The 21,271-nt window shown below is 29.5% G+C and overlaps 1 protein-coding gene across 16 annotated transcripts in view; it reads left to right on the plus strand.

Moving 5' to 3' along the window:
• The window catches only part of LOC145292181 (MAGUK p55 subfamily member 7-like), a 752,193-nt gene that overhangs the window by 510,146 nt on the left and 220,776 nt on the right, over positions 1–21,271 (plus strand). For 9 of the 16 annotated variants that reach the window (XM_080138452.1, XM_080138454.1, XM_080138453.1 and 6 more), the window contains one exon: positions 7,716–7,823. The exons of the other annotated variants lie outside the window; for them this stretch is intronic. In XM_080138452.1, the coding sequence (XP_079994578.1) occupies positions 7,716–7,823 (108 nt within the window). The remainder of the gene's footprint in view (positions 1–7,715; positions 7,824–21,271) is intronic. 16 annotated transcript variants of the gene reach the window in all.

Raw genomic sequence — 21,271 nt, forward strand, 5'->3', positions numbered from 1 at the left:
ATAATTCTCCCAATGGGCATTAACAAATTATGAAAATGGAAATAAATTCAGCAGTAGATACAGAAATGCATACATAATTCTCATTTTCATAATGAGAATTATTTCATATTAACTTTTTTTTAATTTTAGAATAGGGACGCCATTGAAAAACTAACTTCAATTGATTTTCACATATTTGAATAAAATTGCTTGTTGGTTTTAAATTGTATTTTTTTTAATTCTGAAAGTAAATTATAAATTGCTTGAAAATATAATTTGAATTCAAAGTTTATTAATTTTATTAAAACTATTGACTAGTAATGTTTCAACCTTTATTTTTGCTTTTAAATTCGTTAAAATGTGTAAAATTTTATGTTTTAAGTGTATTTTTTGTGCAAAATGGTGTTTATATGCATTTAATATAAAATAAAAATTTAAATATTACTTTTGGTGCTAGAAAAAATAGATGGCCATGAACAATCAAAACTCTGAATTAGATTTATATTTTCGAAAAACTAAATTATGAATTTATTTAAAAACTGAAAATAGAATTCATATAACAATCAATTTTATACAAAAACTGGATGAAATTGGTGAGACTTTTAATGTTCTACTGTTGAACCAACTGTCAAATAATTTAACTAAATTAAAACTTTTTGTGATTGAAGATAGTTTTTCCTGATTATCTGGAATAAATTAAACTCGAATTTAACAAAATAAAAAAAAATTAAAAGTGATAGTTGCTGCCATACATATATCTACAGTGCTTTCAAACATTATTACTTAGTTTTCAATTAAACTGCCTGCCTATCAAAATCCTATGAAAGATAAGGTAACATTTACTTATGATAGTAGGTACTTATTTGTTATTTTAAAAGAAAAATAGACATAAGAGTAAACCGCGAAAAACCTATGATGGACGCAAGAGCTGTGTGTATACGGAAAGAAATGTATTGCCGGTGTTCAATTGTTTTGACATGATGAAGTATATTTTGATCTCACATTTGTTTTTTCTTGATTTTCTTTTCTTCTGTTTTCTCTCAAATTTTTAAACATTTTTTTTTTGTTTTTGTTTTGTTTTTTGTAATTATTTTATCCTCTCTCTCTCTCTCTCTCTCTCCTTCTTCTTCTTCTTCTTCTTCTTCTTCTTCCAGTCCTTCTCTCTCCCTGAATTTCTTTTAGAAAGATAAAAATCTAAATTTAAAAATGGCCACTCCTTATGTGACTAGGATTAACTCTTCTTCAGAATTAGCAAATAAACTTTTTTTTAATTTTATGCTTTCTCAAAAGAAAACGTTATTTAAAAAGAAAAGAAAAAGTAATGACGATTTCTGTGTTCTGATTGCCATAATTATTGTCTGGCTTATATTTGTCGTTGCTTTTCAGTTTACAAATGCAAACTAGAAAAATCAGTATTATCTTAGAATACTTTTCATGGATCACTTAATTGGTTGACCTCTCCGTTTCGCATTTATCTGCCCATTCAATATTTAACACCGAAAACATTGTTTTCATTTTCTGCCCTTCATTTGTCATATTTAACTATTGCTTACTTCTTTATAAGCACTATGAAAGAAGAAAAAACTTTTTCCCTTTGTAAACAATCCAGCTTTTGGTGTGTGTCCTCCAATAATCAAAACCCTTTGAATCTCAGTGCATTTCCATGACAATCGAGCATTTTATTATTTTAATTTTTAATTGGGTACTTTTCTATTCATTGGGAATCATTTTCAAATAATGTCTTTTTTTGTTCTTGTTTTTTGGGTTTTTTTTTTTAATGTGTGTAGTGATTTTAACTAATTTGTCATCCAAACCTGTTACCAATTATTTGAGATAAAAAATTTTTAGAGGGTTTGGGATCAGTTTTTTTTTTTTGGGGGGGGGGGGGGGGTTCAATTAAAATTTAACATTAACGGAATCAGTTTTTTTTTTTATTTATTAAAATGTAACATTAACGGAACCCCCAATGACTGATTTTTAAATAAACTTGGAGGGAGACAGATAACTGAAATAAAAAGGGAGTAACATTTTATGTTGCAAACACAAACAATAATGTTAACATTTAATAACTAAAATTTTAAGTTAAAATTAATATCAAATAAAAATAAATTTTCTGTTATTAAAATGCATTGACTTTCTAAATGTTCATGATTATTGAAGTAAAATTGAAGCATTTAAAAAAAAAATTTTTTTCATTAATCACAATTACTGAAATCTATTAAAAACCACATATGAATGTGTCACAGTCTATGAATCATAAAAAGAATTAGATAATAGAATTTGAGATTGCTTATCATAAAGACAACTTTTATAAACCGAAATTTTGTTTTCATTTGTTCTTAAATCTTCAGGTGATTTAAATTAATGCTTTTACTTTTAGAAATAGCAAATATAGATTACTGGCAACTTTTGGTGTAAAATGACGAAAAAACATAAAAAAATTTTCTTTCAATTATTATTAATCAACTAATTTAAAAATCAAGACCCTTCCGATCACCTGAAGACAGGGGACATATTCTTGTTCTTTTTACAATAGTAATACTTAGCGGATATTCTTTGATGGCTTTGATAAGATATTGAAGCTATTTTGGAATGTTCTCTAATTATTTTATTGCACAAGGCTGTTCAATAAATGAGGTGATTTTGTTTTTTACAATAAAAACATTCATATCTTATTCAGAAAATAAAATAAATGAAATAAATGTTGTTTTTTTTTTCAATATAATTTCCATTCCTTAAAACATTCTCCTCATTGATAAAAATAAGCTTTTGTATTCTTTTAAGAGAAATCTTTGCAATAATTTGTTAGCCATTTTCTCACGGTACTCTTTACTTTACTACTTGAAAACTTTGTTTTGCGTAAAAAAATTTTTTTGGGGGGAGGGGTGACATTGAAAGTCGGTGGGGCCAGATCTGAACTAATGTGACAGTTATTCTCAATCATTTTTTTTCATTTTTTTTTTTTTTGCAGTATAAATCCTTTCTTTTACATCTTACTGAAAGATGATCATTGAAATATTGAAGACTTTGATATTTGTCTTCAAATTAGTCCACTTGTAAGCGTTTCCTAGAATATATTTCTCTGTATTCATCACGAATTCTTTTGCAAATTACACATGATTTGCACTTATCAACCATCCGATTTGATAACAAACGTTCAAAAATTGGAGCACACCATTTGACTTACAACCATTTTGAATTGTCTGAGAACAAATAATTTTTGCTATGAAACAATTCTAAACAATGCAGAATTTAATTTTTACTTTATTTCATTCAAATCGTTCACCTTATTTATTGAATGCCCTCATATTTCAATTGATTTTCAACATTCAGTAAAGTGAATCTTGTGTTCATCAGTTGAAATAATCAAAGATAATTATTGATTTGATTCAGTTTTAAAATAGAAATGCAAAAACTTTTACTTGACAAAATTTCTCTACGCTTTAAATTGAATGGTTTTATACCTTAAGTTTGGAATTGGTTTGATCATCAATCAATAAAAAGTAAGAATCAATTCTTCTGATCCAATTCAAATAATTTTAAAAAATCACTAGAGGAAAACCATGAATGTAAACCATTGAAATAATTCTAAGAAAATACTGTTAGGGTTTTTGTTTTGTTTGTTAAATTTTATATTTAATCCAAAAAACAATTTTTTCTTTTTTTTTTTTTTCTTTTTTTTTTTTCAAAGTTTGTCTGTATGAGCATGACTTTGGGCCGGGAGACGATACAGACATTCTTAATAGATGTGAATCATTGTATATTCCTCTCTAATGTCCATTTAATTTGAAAATAAGAAAATCTTTGCCTTTGTCTGATTCGATAAACTTGATTTGTAAGAGGGCTTTTCTTTTCAAAATTTAAAACAAAACCAAGTAAAATATTTCAGGTGCACTTAATAGCAATCACCTAAAAATTTGACACACAAATTCATTGTAAGATTTTAGTATCGATCACGATTTAAAAAAAAAAAAAAAAAAAAAAGGTTTTCACTATGACATGAAAGATGCATAAAATATAGACAAATACGAAGCAAAGATGAGTCACGTTTTTTTTTGGGGGGGGTCATGTTATGAATACATTTTTATGAATCTTTTCTTGCTTACAATGAATGAAAATCTATTTACAATGGATTTGAAATAATGTGCATCAACAAGCCATTTCGTTGCAAATTTTAATCTGATCTCAACCAAAATTGGTGCTGTGACATTTAGATTCTTTTATCTTAGAAACTTACATGATTTAATATATTTTAAAGTGTTTTTAAATAATTCTGAAACGATTAATTGTATATTCAAGGTATTTTTAAATAATTATTTAAAAAAAAAATGATTTTTTCTTTTGATCAAAAGATGTCTTAGTAATTATCAGGTTATAACAAAATTTGGTCTGTTTCTTAAAGACTCATTAAAAATAAAACAGTATTTTATATGTCATATTTCTATTCTCTGATCAACTGTGTAAGACAGCGTTTTTCTATGTTTGTAGATCTTTTATTCTGTGTAAAGTTTAACATTATCATCATGAAGCGTTGTATTAGACATCAAATTGCATATTAAAAAAAACGAATATCTCTTAGAACAAATATGGCCGTTAAATGACGTATCAGTCACCAATAGATAATCATCTCATTATAAGTTTGCAAACTCATTTCAGTAGATTGAAAGTTAAGAGAAGTCGAAAATGAGTTTCTTTTCCCGTTCTAAATCTAAGGAATTTTATGAATGTGGCATTTGGAAATCTTATGGATATATGAAAAAGAGACCACAGAGAAAAAAATTCATAATTAAAGCAATTCGATTTTCGTATGTTTTATTGTTTTTATTAAGTCCTAAAAAACGATCAAAACCTTTGTTACAACCTATTCTTATTCTTAATCTTGTATCAGTAATAGTTTGCGCAACTTCTCAGCCTATTATTGACTGTTAATGCAAGTTGAAATATGATTATCAGTGTTCATAGAAAGACAGTCTTAGACAAATAAAAATTATGTTAGAAAAGAAGTACAAGTCAATATAGGAAAATAATAGTAATAAGGGAATTTACTCTACCTGAAATTCCATAAAATCGGCGCACACGCACACACACACGCACGCACACACACACACACACACACACACATACATACATACACACACACACACACTCCTGCACCACAAAAAATACAAAGAAATTGGTTGTGGAACATGAAAAACATCAGAGTGAGAGCATTAACCAAACCTTCACTGGAAGGGTGCAGATTGTATTAGAACTTTAAGGATGCTTGTCGCCACTCAAATTCCAGGGAAGACCAACTGTCATTGTCAGTGAGGAAATAATGGTAAATGACTGTTGTGATAACTCAAAATGATTTGCAACAGTTTTCAAAAGAAACGAGGATTACTGAAAATCCGGGGAATATTTTTGTCACTTAGACTCCATAAAACACCACTTGTTAGTGATCAATCCCCAATAATGACTCCTGTGACAATTCCTAGTGAGTAAATAATAATAATTTATAATTCTTCATTTAATATTGAATTCAAGTTAACATTACCTTTTAAAAGCAATCGTGTTTGCAAGCAACGACCTTGTATCTAATTTGCTTTCATTGGGAAGCAACTAAATACCATCTACCGAAAATTGCCCAATAATGTTGTGAAAAATTATAAAATTCCTTGTCTGATCATGTTCACAACGTTTCATGCGCTGTATTTTTCGACCTTCTACAGGTACTTTTTTTTATCGTAATCAGAAAACTAGCTGTCTAGTAAATACTTATCATGCTATTATCATTTGTATTGACCAGTTTTACGTAATATATTGTATACTAGCTGTCTCTATCGAGATTAAACAAGTTATTAACATCAGATAATGTTGATTCTGTTGTTCTGTTAGTCATTTTTAAAAAACTGTCACCAATGTAGAATAATTCCGAATGGCATACAATTTTATTTGTCTGAAAATGAATAGAAATACATTTTTGTTAAGAACATGGATCAAGTTTCCACAATGGAAACTGAAGAATCAAAATAAAATATTGTGTTTGTAGGTAGTAAACTATCGATGACAATATATGCAAAGGAGACAAACTTTTTGTTATTATAGATATTAGGTTTCAAATTTTAAGAGAAAATGTGCACCATTTTTTTCTTTTATTGAAAAGTTATTTCTTCTATTGAATAGTTACATCAAAATAAATTATTATTTCTAAAAACTAAATCTGCATTTATGTCAATATTTAAATAAAATAAATTATAAATAAAAATATTTCACTGAAATCTCGAAGAGTTACAAATTAAGTAAATTATCTAAGCATCCTTGATATAAATAGAACAAAGACGTCTCTAGTTAAATGTCTGGGGAAAATCATGAAACATCTACCAGAGACAAACTGTGTAATTATTAGGGCTGTGACAACAGCATATTCTTTTCATTGTTTTGACTCTTGAGTGTATATCCGTTAATATCTTATATGTTTTTATATCGACTGATGCGGTTCTCGGCTGGTTGACTGTGTCTTACTGTGTCAGATATATACCCGAAAGTCAAAAGAATGAAAAGAATATTCTGTTGTCACAGCCCTAGTAATTATTCATAAGTCTTCTGTCAACAGTCACGTGACATATGAACCCATGATCATACTAGTGAGTACTAGAGAAGAGAAATTTCAAATTGATCTCCTTATCTAAATGAATAAAGGCATTTAAAACTTAAAAATCCAAAAGTAATCGATTTATTTGCATAATTGCTACGCAAATGCAGATGCAAGATGAAACATATGAATTTGAAGTATGAAAATTCGTGAAAATGGACAATGTTTTCATAGAAATTTTATTCTAATAACAGAAAAAAAAAACATTTTATTCTATGAATGGATTTTTTTTTTTTATTCTTTCCTTTCATATTCTGGACTTCTCAAAATAATTACTGAATTTGTAGCTATTTAGAGAATTACAATTCTGCAGCTTGGAAGCATGAGGCACTTATGTGAAAGATTTTTCCCCCGATTTCTTTAATTTTATTTTCTGACAAAGACATTGAAAATAAAATATCTATCCATTAAAAAATAAAAAAAATTATGATCATTTTTTTTTCTTCCAAGTCAGAAAATTTCATCTTGTTTTATTCTTTTTTCAAACTTCAATTCAGTAAATCTATTTAAGAGATTTCAGTTTTTTGTTAGAAGCTAACATTGTCTGACAGGTGGTAGGGGGAGGGACATGATCGTGTAAGTCTTGTTAACTTTCAACTGTTTCTAATGCATGCAAATAAGTGAGTGAATGAAAAAAGTTTTTTTTTTGGGGGGGGGAGATTAATCATTTTAACTGAACATAGAGATTCGTTTATATTCACTGCAACAATGACCTTTACTGGCAGTATAGTAACTTTACGCGATCAACCTCAGTTGAGTCAAAAGAACAATATAGAAAACCTGAAATATAAAACGAAAAGTAACTTCATTTCTCTTACAAATCATGTGTTAATGGATGCAGACATGAATCAAAGATTAATTATGAATATTTATTTATGAACTTTGGATCAGGCTTGAAAAAGAGTCTTAAAAAAAAACTAACCGTCTAAAAGAAAGCCAAATAATCTTCTTTTTATCTGCAATGATTCTTAGAGAAGTTTCCAATTGTATGTCTCTGTCTTGGAGTCTGTGATGGCCAAATTGTTGAGTTGTTTTCCCAATTGTCGGATTCTTCAGCGACATTTGCCTGACTGAGTTCCTGTTTATATACTCTGTCATGCAGACTGATTCACTCGACATGCAGACTGAAACTGAGGCAAATGCCCATATGTCTAATGGGCCCCCGTTAAATGCATCCTCGGACTACTCAGAGACAAGTAATGCGAGCTCTGTAAGTAGACTGGACCTTTTTTTCAAATCTTTATATTTATGGCTGTCTATGTTAAGTTTTCATCCTTGTTGTGTGGTTAAAAAACGTTTGTTAAGTTCGCTCATATTTCTTTTTACCACCACTGATATGCTTGCTGTATTATTATTATTATTATTATTATTATTTTTTTTTTTTTTTTTTCATTAGATTTTGAAAATATTCAAACATTCTCTGTTCTCACTTAAAAATTATTTAAAATTAAATTTAGGTTTTGTTTGTTAAATGTTCCAAAAATATTCTTAATCCATAAACCAATGCATATTTTCAAGTTTATGGTTTTAAGTTAGTAAATTTTGCTTTTATAAACTTATGAAACACTTAATGCACATTAAATACTGGCACATATTAATATCAAATTTAATTAATAAATTTTGTGATGTTTATTTAAACTGTTTACTTTTTATTTGTTTTTTTTGTTGTATTTTTTTCAATTAGTAAATTCTCTGATTATTCCCAGAAGATAGATCATTGCAGATTTGTTTATTCATGTACATAAAGAAATCTTCCTCTTATATTTTTAGTCATCGTCATTTATTAGATAAAATAACCAATTTGATAAAATCAAACCACAACTGGGTAGAATCAGAGAATGTACCAATTGAAAGCTATTAATATTAAGTCAAGATGCTTCAATAATATATTGCAAGAATATTCAATGTCATCATTTTAATTTTAAAATTAAACAGACTAAATATAATTTACATTAAAATACTATCATCTATATTTTATAACTTTTAATTCGTGACAACTAATTTTTCATTGCAACACATGCAGTCCATGGAATTAATTTCTCCCAATAAAAACAATATTTGCATTATATTTTTCATCGATTTTTCTGTTAATATTATTGGTGATAGATAAAATGTTTCAGATATTTTCATTGAAAATAATCGTCAGAATTAGTTTTCAAATAATTGTTGATATTTTAGATACAAAGTTAAAATATGTTAAAGGTATTTTTTTTTTTAGAAAAATACTTTTAACATATTTTAAATAAAGCAAGTAAGGTTTAAGGGTGTTATTACTGTGTGTGGGCTTATATATATATGAAGTTGAAAAAAGAATGATAAAGTGCTGGATCATAGGTTCTACATGAGTTAATACCCCAGATCCTGTATGACCAGATCGTTGAATGCTGAGTACATCAAACAAACACTGTAATGTATAGTCTTTAACTAAAATACTTGATATTCGATGAATTGGAAATATTTTATGCAAAAATGCATACTTATGTACATGTTCTGGCATCACACTTTACATTAATCTGGTAACATTTTTATAGATACAATTAATTGCAAATACATCAAACAAAAAAGATTTTTTTCTATGACATAAATTATTCAACACATGTTTATTATTATCGACATCAGTAATTAGTATTTATTAACATGTTCAGTATTCAGTGTGCATTATTATTGTCAAATTACGACTTCAAATATTTCATTTTGTTTTGTATCGTTTTGAATTTGTTATCAGTAAAAGTTCTTACATTAGAATAGTCTTGTGATGGCTTTTATAACCAAAAAGAATGAATAAAATGAATTTAGAAAGTGTCTACCCTATCCTTCCTTTCAATGGTTCTCATCTATCATCGTTTCCATCGCGAATAATGTGTTTTATTACATAGCAATATTCACTCTGTTCGATCTATGAGTATATTTTGTCATTTATTGTGGTATGTCTGATTCTTAAACACAACTTTAACTAAATATTACTTTCTTCACATTACGAATATTTCAATATTTTTGGCAAGTTTCCCTAACTATTTTATAACAAAGTAAAACGTCTGTTTCTATTTCCTTTAACATGAAAATAAAAAAATAACGTTAATAAACACCTTTGAATTTATTTTCAAAATGGCGTCTACTGTATCATCAAAGTATTTTATTTTATTAATCATTTACAATTTTTAGACTGGTTTCCTAATCTCAGTTGTTATTATCACAACGTTTCAGCTGTTATGCTCTTTGCACTTCTTCAGGTGCCATAAGTCACATTCAGAAACTCTTATGGAATGTTTAGACCAAATTTTATTCTAGTGCTTGGGTACAATTTTCACACTTCATTCTCCAGGTCTTGTGACATCCTTTGAGTTAACTTGTTCATTCATCTCGTTATCTTTGTGCAGAATTAAGCATAGAGCCACACGATAATCGGAATAGTCTAATTTATATCAGAGTTGTCATGACCATGTGTCTTTGAGATACGATGGCTTCAATAAATATTTGGATTAAAAATTCAATCATGACTTCCGAGTTTGACACAAGGTACTTGAAGTAAAGAGTTGGAGGGATAAACGGTCAACATTTTGTGATAAAAACAACCAAGGTAAAAGAACTTGTCCAAAAGTTATAAATAATAGCAAAAATTCCAAACTCAAAAATGCAAATATTTAGTTAACAAAACACTTTAAAACAATAACTCAGTTTTTGAATTACAAATGGTTTCTTATTTTTTGGCATTATGATAATTCAGTAAAAATAAATGCATTATCAGTCATATGAAATTGAAATAAAAACATTAAATAAAATATAAAAATTGAATCTTGTTTTTTTTTTTTTTTTTTAAAAAAGAAGCTAATTGCGCAAATGTGCAGAAAGTATTTTAGTTTGTTTCGTCTGAATTTGTTAATATTTTTATCGTCTGTTATTAATTTGTTTTCATGAAAGAATCTTTTGGTGGATCTATTTCTTCATTTCTCTGGTTCATTATTGATTCATATTCGTTGTGTGTATGTTTGTGCTGATACACCGTATTCATTTCTCACCTTTGTTCAATCCAACGAAGTATTTCTTCTATCACCATGACTTTTTTTATATATATACGAGAAAATAATTTAAAGGGCATGTATTTTATTAACTCATCTGCTTTTGAAAGGCCTAATATTAAACAATTAAAACCGATTTTATATAGCTTATAATGGGCTACAAGTATAAAATGATTTCTTTTTCCGAATACTAAAACATTCAATCGGTTCTGTATGCCTTTTATTTCATTGTCTACCAACTTGTATATAATAAACATTATTTTGTTATTTTATAAATGTTGTGTAAAGGTGTGTGTATTTTAGTGCCAGTTCAATATTGTGTTTGCAATCTCAGCATTGATTCTTGTGCGTGAGTGTGAGTCTGCGTATTCATGAATAAATATGTTTATTTCTGCTTTGTACTGCTACCTAATGTGTCATCAGACCCTTTTCGTTTGCTTATGAAGATATCATTTCAACAACATTTTATGAAATTATTTTTTCTGTCTACATATAGAAGTGCAGTTTTAATATTTATGTTATCTGGTGCGTCGTCATTTGTAGCTTTTGAATTTATTTTTTCATTTAAAAAAAAAAAAAGAAGATAATTTTGTGCTTGAAATAAGGAATTTTGTGTGTGTGTGTTTTTTGTTGTTTTGTATTTCATTTGAAAGACGCTTCTTTTTCAGAGAACTCAGAAGATAAATCTATTTTAAATATAATTATATATCAAAAACTATTCAAAACTGTTTAGAGTGATTTACTCAAAAGCGTATTGCATGTACACATCAAAAGAATAATAAGATGGTTGGAGTGCATAATATTTAGTAAAAGTTTTTAATTTGGCAAGAATAAAAATGGTCCATTTTTATATTTGCCCTGCATATCTGTTATAAGGTAAGCAAATCTAATCACTTTAGGAATAATGGATTTACCCAAAGATAATAAATATAGTTATATCTAAACATCGATATATGTAGTGATCTGTCGCAGTTATGGTCCCAGAATCATGACGTGTACTTCTGTAAAATACTTTTGCCAATATACTTTTTGTAAACTATGCCATTGTGTTTATTATTATTATTATTATTATTATTATTATTATTATTATTATTATTATTATTATTATTATTATTAATGACATATAAGGCTACAACACTGGCAATGAGGAATTTGAAACTTACATAGCTGTACAATATCTATGAAATTTTTTTTTCTTTACTTCCATTGGATGGTCATACTTATATTTAATTTGTCAAACTCAATTTATGTTAATGTTGTAAAACTGCTCAGTCAAGCATTATAAAAATTGGCTTGTCGATTATGACGGTGGTCCTGTATATATGCCAACAATTTGGGTTGGATTGATTCAAGAATTCAAAATGCATAAGAACGTGATTTGCATGAATTGAAATGTAGTGCATTATCATAATCTTTACATTTTGTCTGTAACACTGCATTAATTAAAACATAATACGATTCTGATTTTTTGAGATGAGGATTGGTTATTCATATTATTTGAATTCATCGAACTACTGTTCTCATCTTGAGTGTGATTTTCACAACGTTTCAGTCGATATAACCTCCGACCGTCTTTGCAAGAACTCGTGGCACAGTGGTTAGAGTACTTGGAAAAATTAATTGTAAAAAGTGATATTCTCTTAAAGATTGAAGTTTCAATCCTCAGTGTGGGCGACCGAAAAATACAATTGCGAATTACTTAGGACCTCTATCCAGTCTATCCATGAATTAAATAAAGGTTTCCGCTCGAAATTCCGTCCAAGTTCCCGAGTTCGACAAGATAAACCTGAAGAAGGTCATAGGTTATATCAACCAAAACGTTGTGACAATCGCACTTAAGATGAGAACAGTAGTCCGATGAATTCAAATAATACAGATGACAATACAAATTTTCAAATAAATTTTTACATGTGTTTTATTTTTATAAAAGGCTTTGTCCATTGGTCAGTTGGTCTGTCACATTAAAGCTTGCATATGCATTTTCATTGCTAGACATGCAATTGAATGGACACAGCTTTCTTTTTATTCAATTTTCCTTCTTTCTCAAAATGAACCGTTTTTTAAAGACTGTGCCATTTATCATTTATTTTGTAAGTCTTACATATAATGGCAATAACTCTTATAACCTCCCTGCCTATCTTATTCATGTATAAAAAGTACATTTTTACACTTGTTTCACGTGTGCCTCTGAAAACTACTTTCAATGATCTTAGCTTTCTTGAATAAGATTGTCTTTTGTATCAGACTGATCAAATTCATCATCTTTATTGTTGAATTGAAGTAATTTTAGTTATTTTTCGAATGAATAAACTTGATTTATCTTTAATCTTTTTTTTTAATTTTGGTATCTGTTCTGATATTACATTTAATCTCTTCTGTCCTTGGTTAGTGAAGAAGAAATTCTTCTAGACTGGGGAAATTTTACTTTTTCCCAATCCAAAGTACCACTTTTGGGGAGCTTGATTTTCTCCACATTAAACGGCAACCTCATATCTGATTGATTGATTTATGGCATATCAACCCTTTTCGGGTTATTTAATGCAGAATTCAGTTATTTGGGCAAAGCTTTTATGCTTCAAGTTCTATATATCTTCGGATATTTATTTGTAGAGTTTGATTTGGTTGTTTTATTTTATGGCATATCAACCCTTTTCGGATTATTTAGTGCTGAATCCAGTATGGTACATCAACCCCTTTGAGTTATTCATGTTGCATCTAGTTATTTTGTAGAAGTTTTTTATTCTTCAAACTCTTTGTATCTTCAATCACTAGTTTGTAGTGTTTGGTTTGTTTGTCTTGTAGTGGATTTTATTGTTTTTGTTCCCTGCTCTGCAGAACATGAATGAGTTTTGCAATGAGAGAGGGAAAAGAGTTATAGTATTAATGTTTGGTACATTTTAAGTTAGGAAACCAGTCGAGAAGTTGGGGGAGGGAGAAGAAAAGAAGGGGAAAAGGTGGGCTGTTGTTTTTGTTTTGGTCTTGTAGAATATAATTAAGTTGTGCAAAAGGGAATAGAAAAAACAAAAACACAAAAACATCAATGTTAGGTGTATTTTATCTCAGGAAGCCAATATCTTCAGACAGCCTGATCTGGTAGCACGAGGCCAATTTTATATCTTAATTCTTCTCTTGTGAGGAGGAAAATAAATAGAAGCTAGATGTAAAGTTATTCAAATGAGAGTGAAAGGTTGCTAAATATGAGGTCAAAAGTTGAATAAACAATATAAGGAAGAAATGATGCTTCAAACGATGAGTTTACAGGGTCAACTTATCTGATGGAAAGAGAGTTTGTTGTAACTTGGTTGTTTTATATGTTTCGTGATTATCGTAGTTAATTTTATGCATCTTTCTTTGACGGCTTTGAAGGAAAAAGAAATTAAACTTAGATGGTCTTTATCTGGCGAAAACTTAAAATTTCCAAACTATAGTATATGTGGAGGAGTCGTGACCCAATTCAGATTCTCTTATTCATTGATATTTGTTTATTTTATTTACTTAAAATAATCTCTAACTTCATTGTAGTTAAACAATATTTATACAGAATACATTCATATTTGGTAGGAATATTGTAAAAAAAACAAAATTTTTTTAATGAATTCAAATGCATTTGTTTTTAAAAATGTGGTATATTTCTCCTACATTTTAGCAGCAAGCAAGTTTGTCAAGACAGTAAAGTAGTTAGACTTATTGTTCTGTGACTTCTAAGGTTCAGAATTTGAACCTGAAGGTTGGTGCGTTCACTGCACATAGCAACACTGACGAGTCTTCAAAAAACCAATATGTCCGTGGAGAAATGTGACAGATAAATTGTTTTAGTTCCCACGCATCAGAGTATGGTTATCTTTTATTCATTTAACTTATTAAAAAGTGGGAACCACTAAATCCCTCTTAAACAAAGGGTGTGACACACATTAAAAAATAGGGAGGGGTTATAAACCAATGACTCTGATTGGTTAGTGACTAGAGTAAGCAATAGTTAGGTATAAAAACCAACCTTTACATAGAAATCCACATAATTAATCTGATTTCCCTCGTGAATGAAACATACACGGTTTTGTGTAGCTTACTTGCTGTAAGTATATGTTCCAACTAATATATATATATATATATATATATATATATATATATATATATATAATTATAAAATATATATGACCATTAAGCTACACTGAATATTCTGCGTAAGCCTGAAGAATCCTAGAGTGAATGAAACGCGGAATATTCAGTGTAGCTTAATCGCCATATATATTTTATAACTTACTAACTAGCTCTACCTACGTATTGAGCACTGCTGAAGTAAATACTTAAAGTTTACGCATAAATTTATACTTTCGTATATTAATTTATGGGAGTAAATGAAGTAGTTACTACTATGTTAGATTACTTAAGGGGATGGCTCATCAAGAATTTGTTCACGTTGGACTTGAAGACAACCCTATTGTAGTCAGTATGGAACAGAGTTCCACAGCGTATTTCAATTTTCAAGTTATATATATACATATATATATATATATACATATATATATATATATATATATATATATATATAACTTGAAAAATCTTTATGCAATAGGTTTTATTTAATTTGTATGACAATTCAATATGATTAATACTTTATTCAAATAAAATTATAAAGAAATAGATATTATTTATTAAGAGAAAAATTCATGTGCCTAAACCTCAATGTAGATTCCATGAACAAAGCTTCCTTTTTAGAATTGCACGCTTGTGGAACTCTGTCCCATTTTCCTGCTTTCCAACTGACTACAATAGGGTTGTCTTCAAGTCCAACATGAACAAATTCTTGATGAGTAATCCAATTTACCAAATTTCCACTACTAACGATGACTACGACACGTTCCCTTTGATCACTGTATACTCATTTACCCTTATCCTCGAGTGGCCTCCGGGCCTTGATAAGTAGTGACTCCTTTGAAAAAAAAAAAAAAAAAACAATTATATAAATATATGCTGTGTCTCTGTGTTCTGTCCATTTTGATTAAAATTATTTATTTTTTTACTATTATAATTATTTTTGTTATTTTATACAACTAGGAAATATATTCTCCTTCTGGTAGCTCATTTTTGCTAAGTTGAGTGTATTACATCATTGTGAAAAGCTAAAAGCAATTTATATAGTTAAAACAATTTTTTGGAACATTATTAATTAATTTCAAATTTTTATTTTTAGTATCACTTATGAATAAATTCATGTTTTGAAACCTGACATAAATCATAAATCTCTGACATCATACCAAAGCTATAATTATATTGTTAAGGTAATGTCTAAAGCTCTATTTGCAAAGCAAGTCAAAGTAGGTCGGTTGGTAGAACCTCAGACTGAAGTTCTCAAGGTTGCAGTCTTGATTTCCGGTCATTGCATCCATTTTATTTAGCAGCAATTTATTATTTACTTTTAATACAATATTCTCAATTTCTAACAGTAATTAAGATCTCTGATATTTCAAAATTAGATCAATTCTGCAATGTATTTTATATGCTTAAAAATGTTATGAACAGACAAAACCTGTATTTATATAAGATATAATTCATCCAGGATGATTTAATTCAGTTCAACTTCATGTTTGAAGAAACCTTGTAAAAGTATTTTAATAATTGTTAAAAGAACCAAAATTTTATTTTATTTTTGATAAACCTCATATTTAGATTGTGAGTGTGTTTATATTACTAGAACATACACACACATTATATATATATATATATATATATATATATATATATATATATATATATATATATATATATTTAAAGTTTGTTTTTGAAATATCGTTACTTTTAATGTATACCGTTTTCGTTTAACGGGTCTAGATTGTTATTTTAAAAATCAGTCACTGTTAATTTTCAGTTAAGCTCAATGTATCTATTCAATAGGTGCAGAGCATATATAGTGCAAAACTTTGTTGAAAATTCAAAGACTCACGTTTTCTTTTTTATAACCTTCGTTTATTTCCTGGATTTTTTCCATTATAGCTGTTTCATTGATGAGTAAGCAATTTTACGATTTATGTTTCCATAAAAATATCCTGTCCCCATCAACTTCTTCAGATGTTTATCCATTAGAGTTTTACAACAAATGGTATATTTTTAACATGCTGGACATCGTATTCGGGTAAAAATTGATGGGGACAGGATATTTTTATGGAAACATGAGTCGTAAAATTGCTTACTCGTCAATGAAACAACTGTAATGGAAAAAATCCAGGAAATAAACGAAGTTATAAAAAAGAAAACGTGAGTCTTTGAATTTTCAACAAAATTTTACACACATATATATATATATATATATATATATATATATATATATATATTAGCATTTCAGCCCGGTGTTGCCCGGGTTTTTGGATGTGTATGTTGAGCAAAAAAAAAAAAAAGTGGTAGTAGTAAGGCAGGTTCGAACCCGTACTGCAAAGGAGGAAAAGAATGGGATAAAACCTAACTTTTTTTTTGTTGTTGTTGTTGTTGTTTTTTTTTATTAGATTTTCACCCCAAACAAGGAAAATTGCCACTTTGGTGTAGGGGGCTTCTATCAGGGGCAACAACTACTGGGGTATTATGTTGGGATTTGGGCAGCAAGATGTTGGTTCCCGTTACACTTGAACTTCTGTACATCAGTACAGTTGGGGAAGCAGTGGCTTGGAATGGAATTCCAGAGTTTAGCGGTTCTGGGGAAGAAACAACTGGAGTAGAAAGATCTTTTACATTTAGGGATCTCTACTGTGTGGGGGTAGGATTTAGCTGCGTGTCGGGTTTGTCGAGGGTGTCTACGTCGTGGGGGCACAAGTGTCTGCAGTTCGCCAGAGCATTCACCATTAAAATACTTGTAGAACAGGCAGAGGAATGCAACATTACGTCAATGGGACAGAGGCTGAAGTTTAGATGCCAGTTTGGGGCTTATCAGATTTGTGACTCTCTTTTGAACTTTGTCTAGGAGCAAGAGACTAGTAACAGATGCACCAGCCCAAATGTGACAGCAATACTCCATACATGGGAGAATAGTGGCCTAATAGAGGTACAGGATACTTTCGGGTGTTAGTAGTTTTCTAGCATGGTAGAGAGAGCCTACCTTCCTTGCAGCGGCCCTGGCAACGCTTTCAATGTAATTGTTCCAACTCATGTTTCCTGTGAACGTTAGGCCAAGCAGTTTGAAAGAAGTACTTTTAGATAAAGAGTCACTGGCCATTGCTATTGGTGGCAGAGAACATTTATGCTGTTACAACCACCGCCAAACCGGAAGTGACATTTTTTTAAATTAAGGCTCGACAATCTAAAGGAGAGGATAACTTTCAAAAATATCGGCGAAAAATGTGCCCCCCCCCTGTAGAAAAGTGCCTAGTTGAAGGGGAAGATATTAATGTTTTTAGCCAATTTTTCGATATTTGTCCTATGAGAGGTCGAACTTTAAAACGATACTGATCTTGGTAAAATCCATCGCCTCTATTGAAAGTTTAAGGCAGACATGCAAGCAGACATACATACATACATTTATATATTGGTGACTAAAAATTTTCAACCCAAACTGATGAAAAAGCTTGCCCTATCTCTGAATACCCTTTATGTAAAATTTCAAATATTTAGACCAGAGATTGTCTGAGTAATTTGGAAGAGACCGCAGAGGTCAATTTTTTTTTAACTTTGACCCCTATTATGACCCCTTAAAATTTATTGTTTTGGGCTCAAATCAAGTTAAGTTAGATCCATGTCTAAGGAACCTATATCTAAAATTTCAAGTGCGTAGACCCAAAATTGTCGGAGGAGTTTGGTAAAGTTCTCAAAGGTCAAATAATTGAACTTTGACCCCTTAATCGCCAAATTTCTGGCCAAAAATCGATCACATCGATTTTCCCAAATCTCAGTAACCTGTATATCAAATTTCGAGCCTGTAGACTAAAAATTGACAGAGTTATTGCGTAGGGAAATGTACATAGATACACACACAGACACACACACTTATATATATATATATAGAGAGAGAGAGATAGATAGATAGATAGATAGATATATAGATATATATAAACATCTACAGACATGTTCCTTCTTTTTGAAGAGTCATGAGTGTTACTTTATTCAATGAGCATATCAATCTCAATGCTAGAACTCTGGACCTTCATGTTACAGCCGGCTGTGAAAGTTCAACATTCAAGCTATCTTATGAGGTAATTCTACTATTATATATATATTAGTATGTAGCTGCACATATAATTTTGAGGCAAGGGTTGCGCAATCCACAATCACACTACACCTAAATCGGCATTGCTTGGGTCCAGTGGCAAGGAGAGGCCCAAGACTCACTGAAAACAGTGCCAAGATAAGCAGAGAACACATACAACACCTGGAATTCCCAAATGGTCACCTATTTTAGCACTGACTAAGCTCAACGTTGCTTAACTTTAATGATTTGACAGGAACCGGTGTATCATGTGACTCATGTCCAGGTAACCTACATCTAAAATTTCAAGTATTTGGATCCAAAATTGGCGGGGGAGTTTGGTAGAGTGTCCAAAGGTCAACTCTTTAAACTTTGACCTCTTGGCAGGCAAATTTCTGGCTGAAAACCGATTACAAAGATTTTCCCAAATTTCAATACCCCTTATGTCAAATATTGAGCCTGTAGACTGAAAATTGAGTTGTTGTGTAGGGAAAGGTAGATACACACAGAGAGACAATTTCACTTTTATATATATATATATATATATATATATATATATATATATATATATATATATAGCAAAAATGGTAATTAGTAAAAACTTGGAGACAGTGTTCAATACTATTGCAGAGCAAATATGCGTTTTATTTTTTATTACCGTTTTATCTGTTCAGTTACACATATTTTGGTTGCCGGACCATATCTACGATCCATCAGCCTGGTCAGACCTTACAGTAAGGTCTGATGAGGCTGCTGGATCGTAGATATGGTCCGGCAACCGAAACATGTGTAACTAAACAGATAAAATGGCAATAAAAAAATAAAACATATATATTAGAGGCCCCATCCCTGTATCCTTGTATTTAATATCGCTTTTAATACAAGGAACATAATCAAATCTGTTTCCTGAGTCACGTAGGTTAAACATTGGTACGTGTTAAAGATAAGAATAGCATTTTCAATCATTTGAACATTTTATTCGGATCAGGGATAAATAAAGAAATGAAAGAACACTCATAAGTCCTAACATTGCCAATCATAACTACAGATAAATCTTTTAAATATTCACCAGAGACATCGAGAACGGGGAACCACCGTTCAGGCAGTTAATGGCATCTCTTCTAACTGCCGAAACGGCTCTATTAGTTAGCTTACCATACTTACAAACGTTGAGTTTGAATCTCATCTGAAGTATAATGATTTTCACTTCGATTTTGTTCCAAAATGAACTTAAACATTTCAATTTACAATATTAAGCTGATTGTTTAGTTTTATTATTATTTATTTATTTATTTTTTTTTTGGTATTGGATGTATTTTATGGAAATTATAACTCCATATGACGTCAGGTATCTCTGCTAGTGTGTATATATATTCTGATGAAATTAATGCTTCTATCTATTAATAGTATCAGTTATTCATGTCTATTTGTGTTTAAAAATCGTTGCAGTGAAAAGGTTTTGGATTCAAATTCAACGAAAGAATTATAAAAATTCAGTATTTAAAAATCCATTTATTTTTATTTTATTTATTTTATCAAATTAAAGTTTATAAAGGATTTTCTCAAATAAAGTCCAAATCCTAAATTATAGAATTTTTAAAAATCTTTAATTAAAATTCAAACAAAAGTACAAATTAATTTACAGTTAATATTAAGATGTAATCCATAGATTTGTTTGCCCCTACAAAACATTTGATTGGAAAAAGTATCACAAAAAATCATCATAAAAATGCTTTTAGAATATCAATACAAAATTAAATGAGTGTTTTCTAAAATCGTATTGTTAAAAAAAAATGACTAGCATAACCTAATTTAAATTTTAAAAAAATTATAAAGTATAGAATACTTTCCATTAATTAAAATGTCTTTATCGAAGAAGATCTTTATCAGTTACAATTGAATAAGTGACATGTCTGTAAGGGATGAACGAGGTTTAAGTGCACTTAAAGAAATGAAGGCAAAGAATAGCAATGAGTAAAAATAGAGCGAAACAGCAAAAAAAAAAAAAAAAAAAAAAAAACCCACATAGAAGATGATACTAAGTGTTTCAAATTTTTTCATGGATTAATTTAACTCATAAGTTGTTTTAGGTCGAACTAGATTGGTATGATAGCTATGATAGAGTATGGGTCTACAACATTTTGAGTGTCAAATAGACAATCTTAAGAAATTCACTTTTTCTTTTGTGAGTTTTTGATTGAGTACATTTACTCTGACCAAGGCCGATAGCCATTAGTCGCGTGCTCTCGTGTAATGAATGAATGCGTGAATGTAGGATTGACATGAAATTCTTAAAGATAAACTGAAATGACCGTAAATTGGCTGAAATTACTTAAATAAATAAAAAGTAAATGACTTAGAATGACTTTAATGAACTTAAAGATGAATTGAATGACCTTAAGAATGACGAATGCTTAAAAAATAACTGGAATCCTTCAAAAACAACTTGAATGATCTAGACAATGACTTGAATGG

Source organism: Euprymna scolopes, chromosome 13 (genome assembly GCF_053919585.1).
Source record: "Euprymna scolopes isolate OS-2025 chromosome 13, ASM5391958v1, whole genome shotgun sequence".
NCBI classification, from domain to species: domain Eukaryota; kingdom Metazoa; phylum Mollusca; class Cephalopoda; order Sepiida; family Sepiolidae; genus Euprymna; species Euprymna scolopes.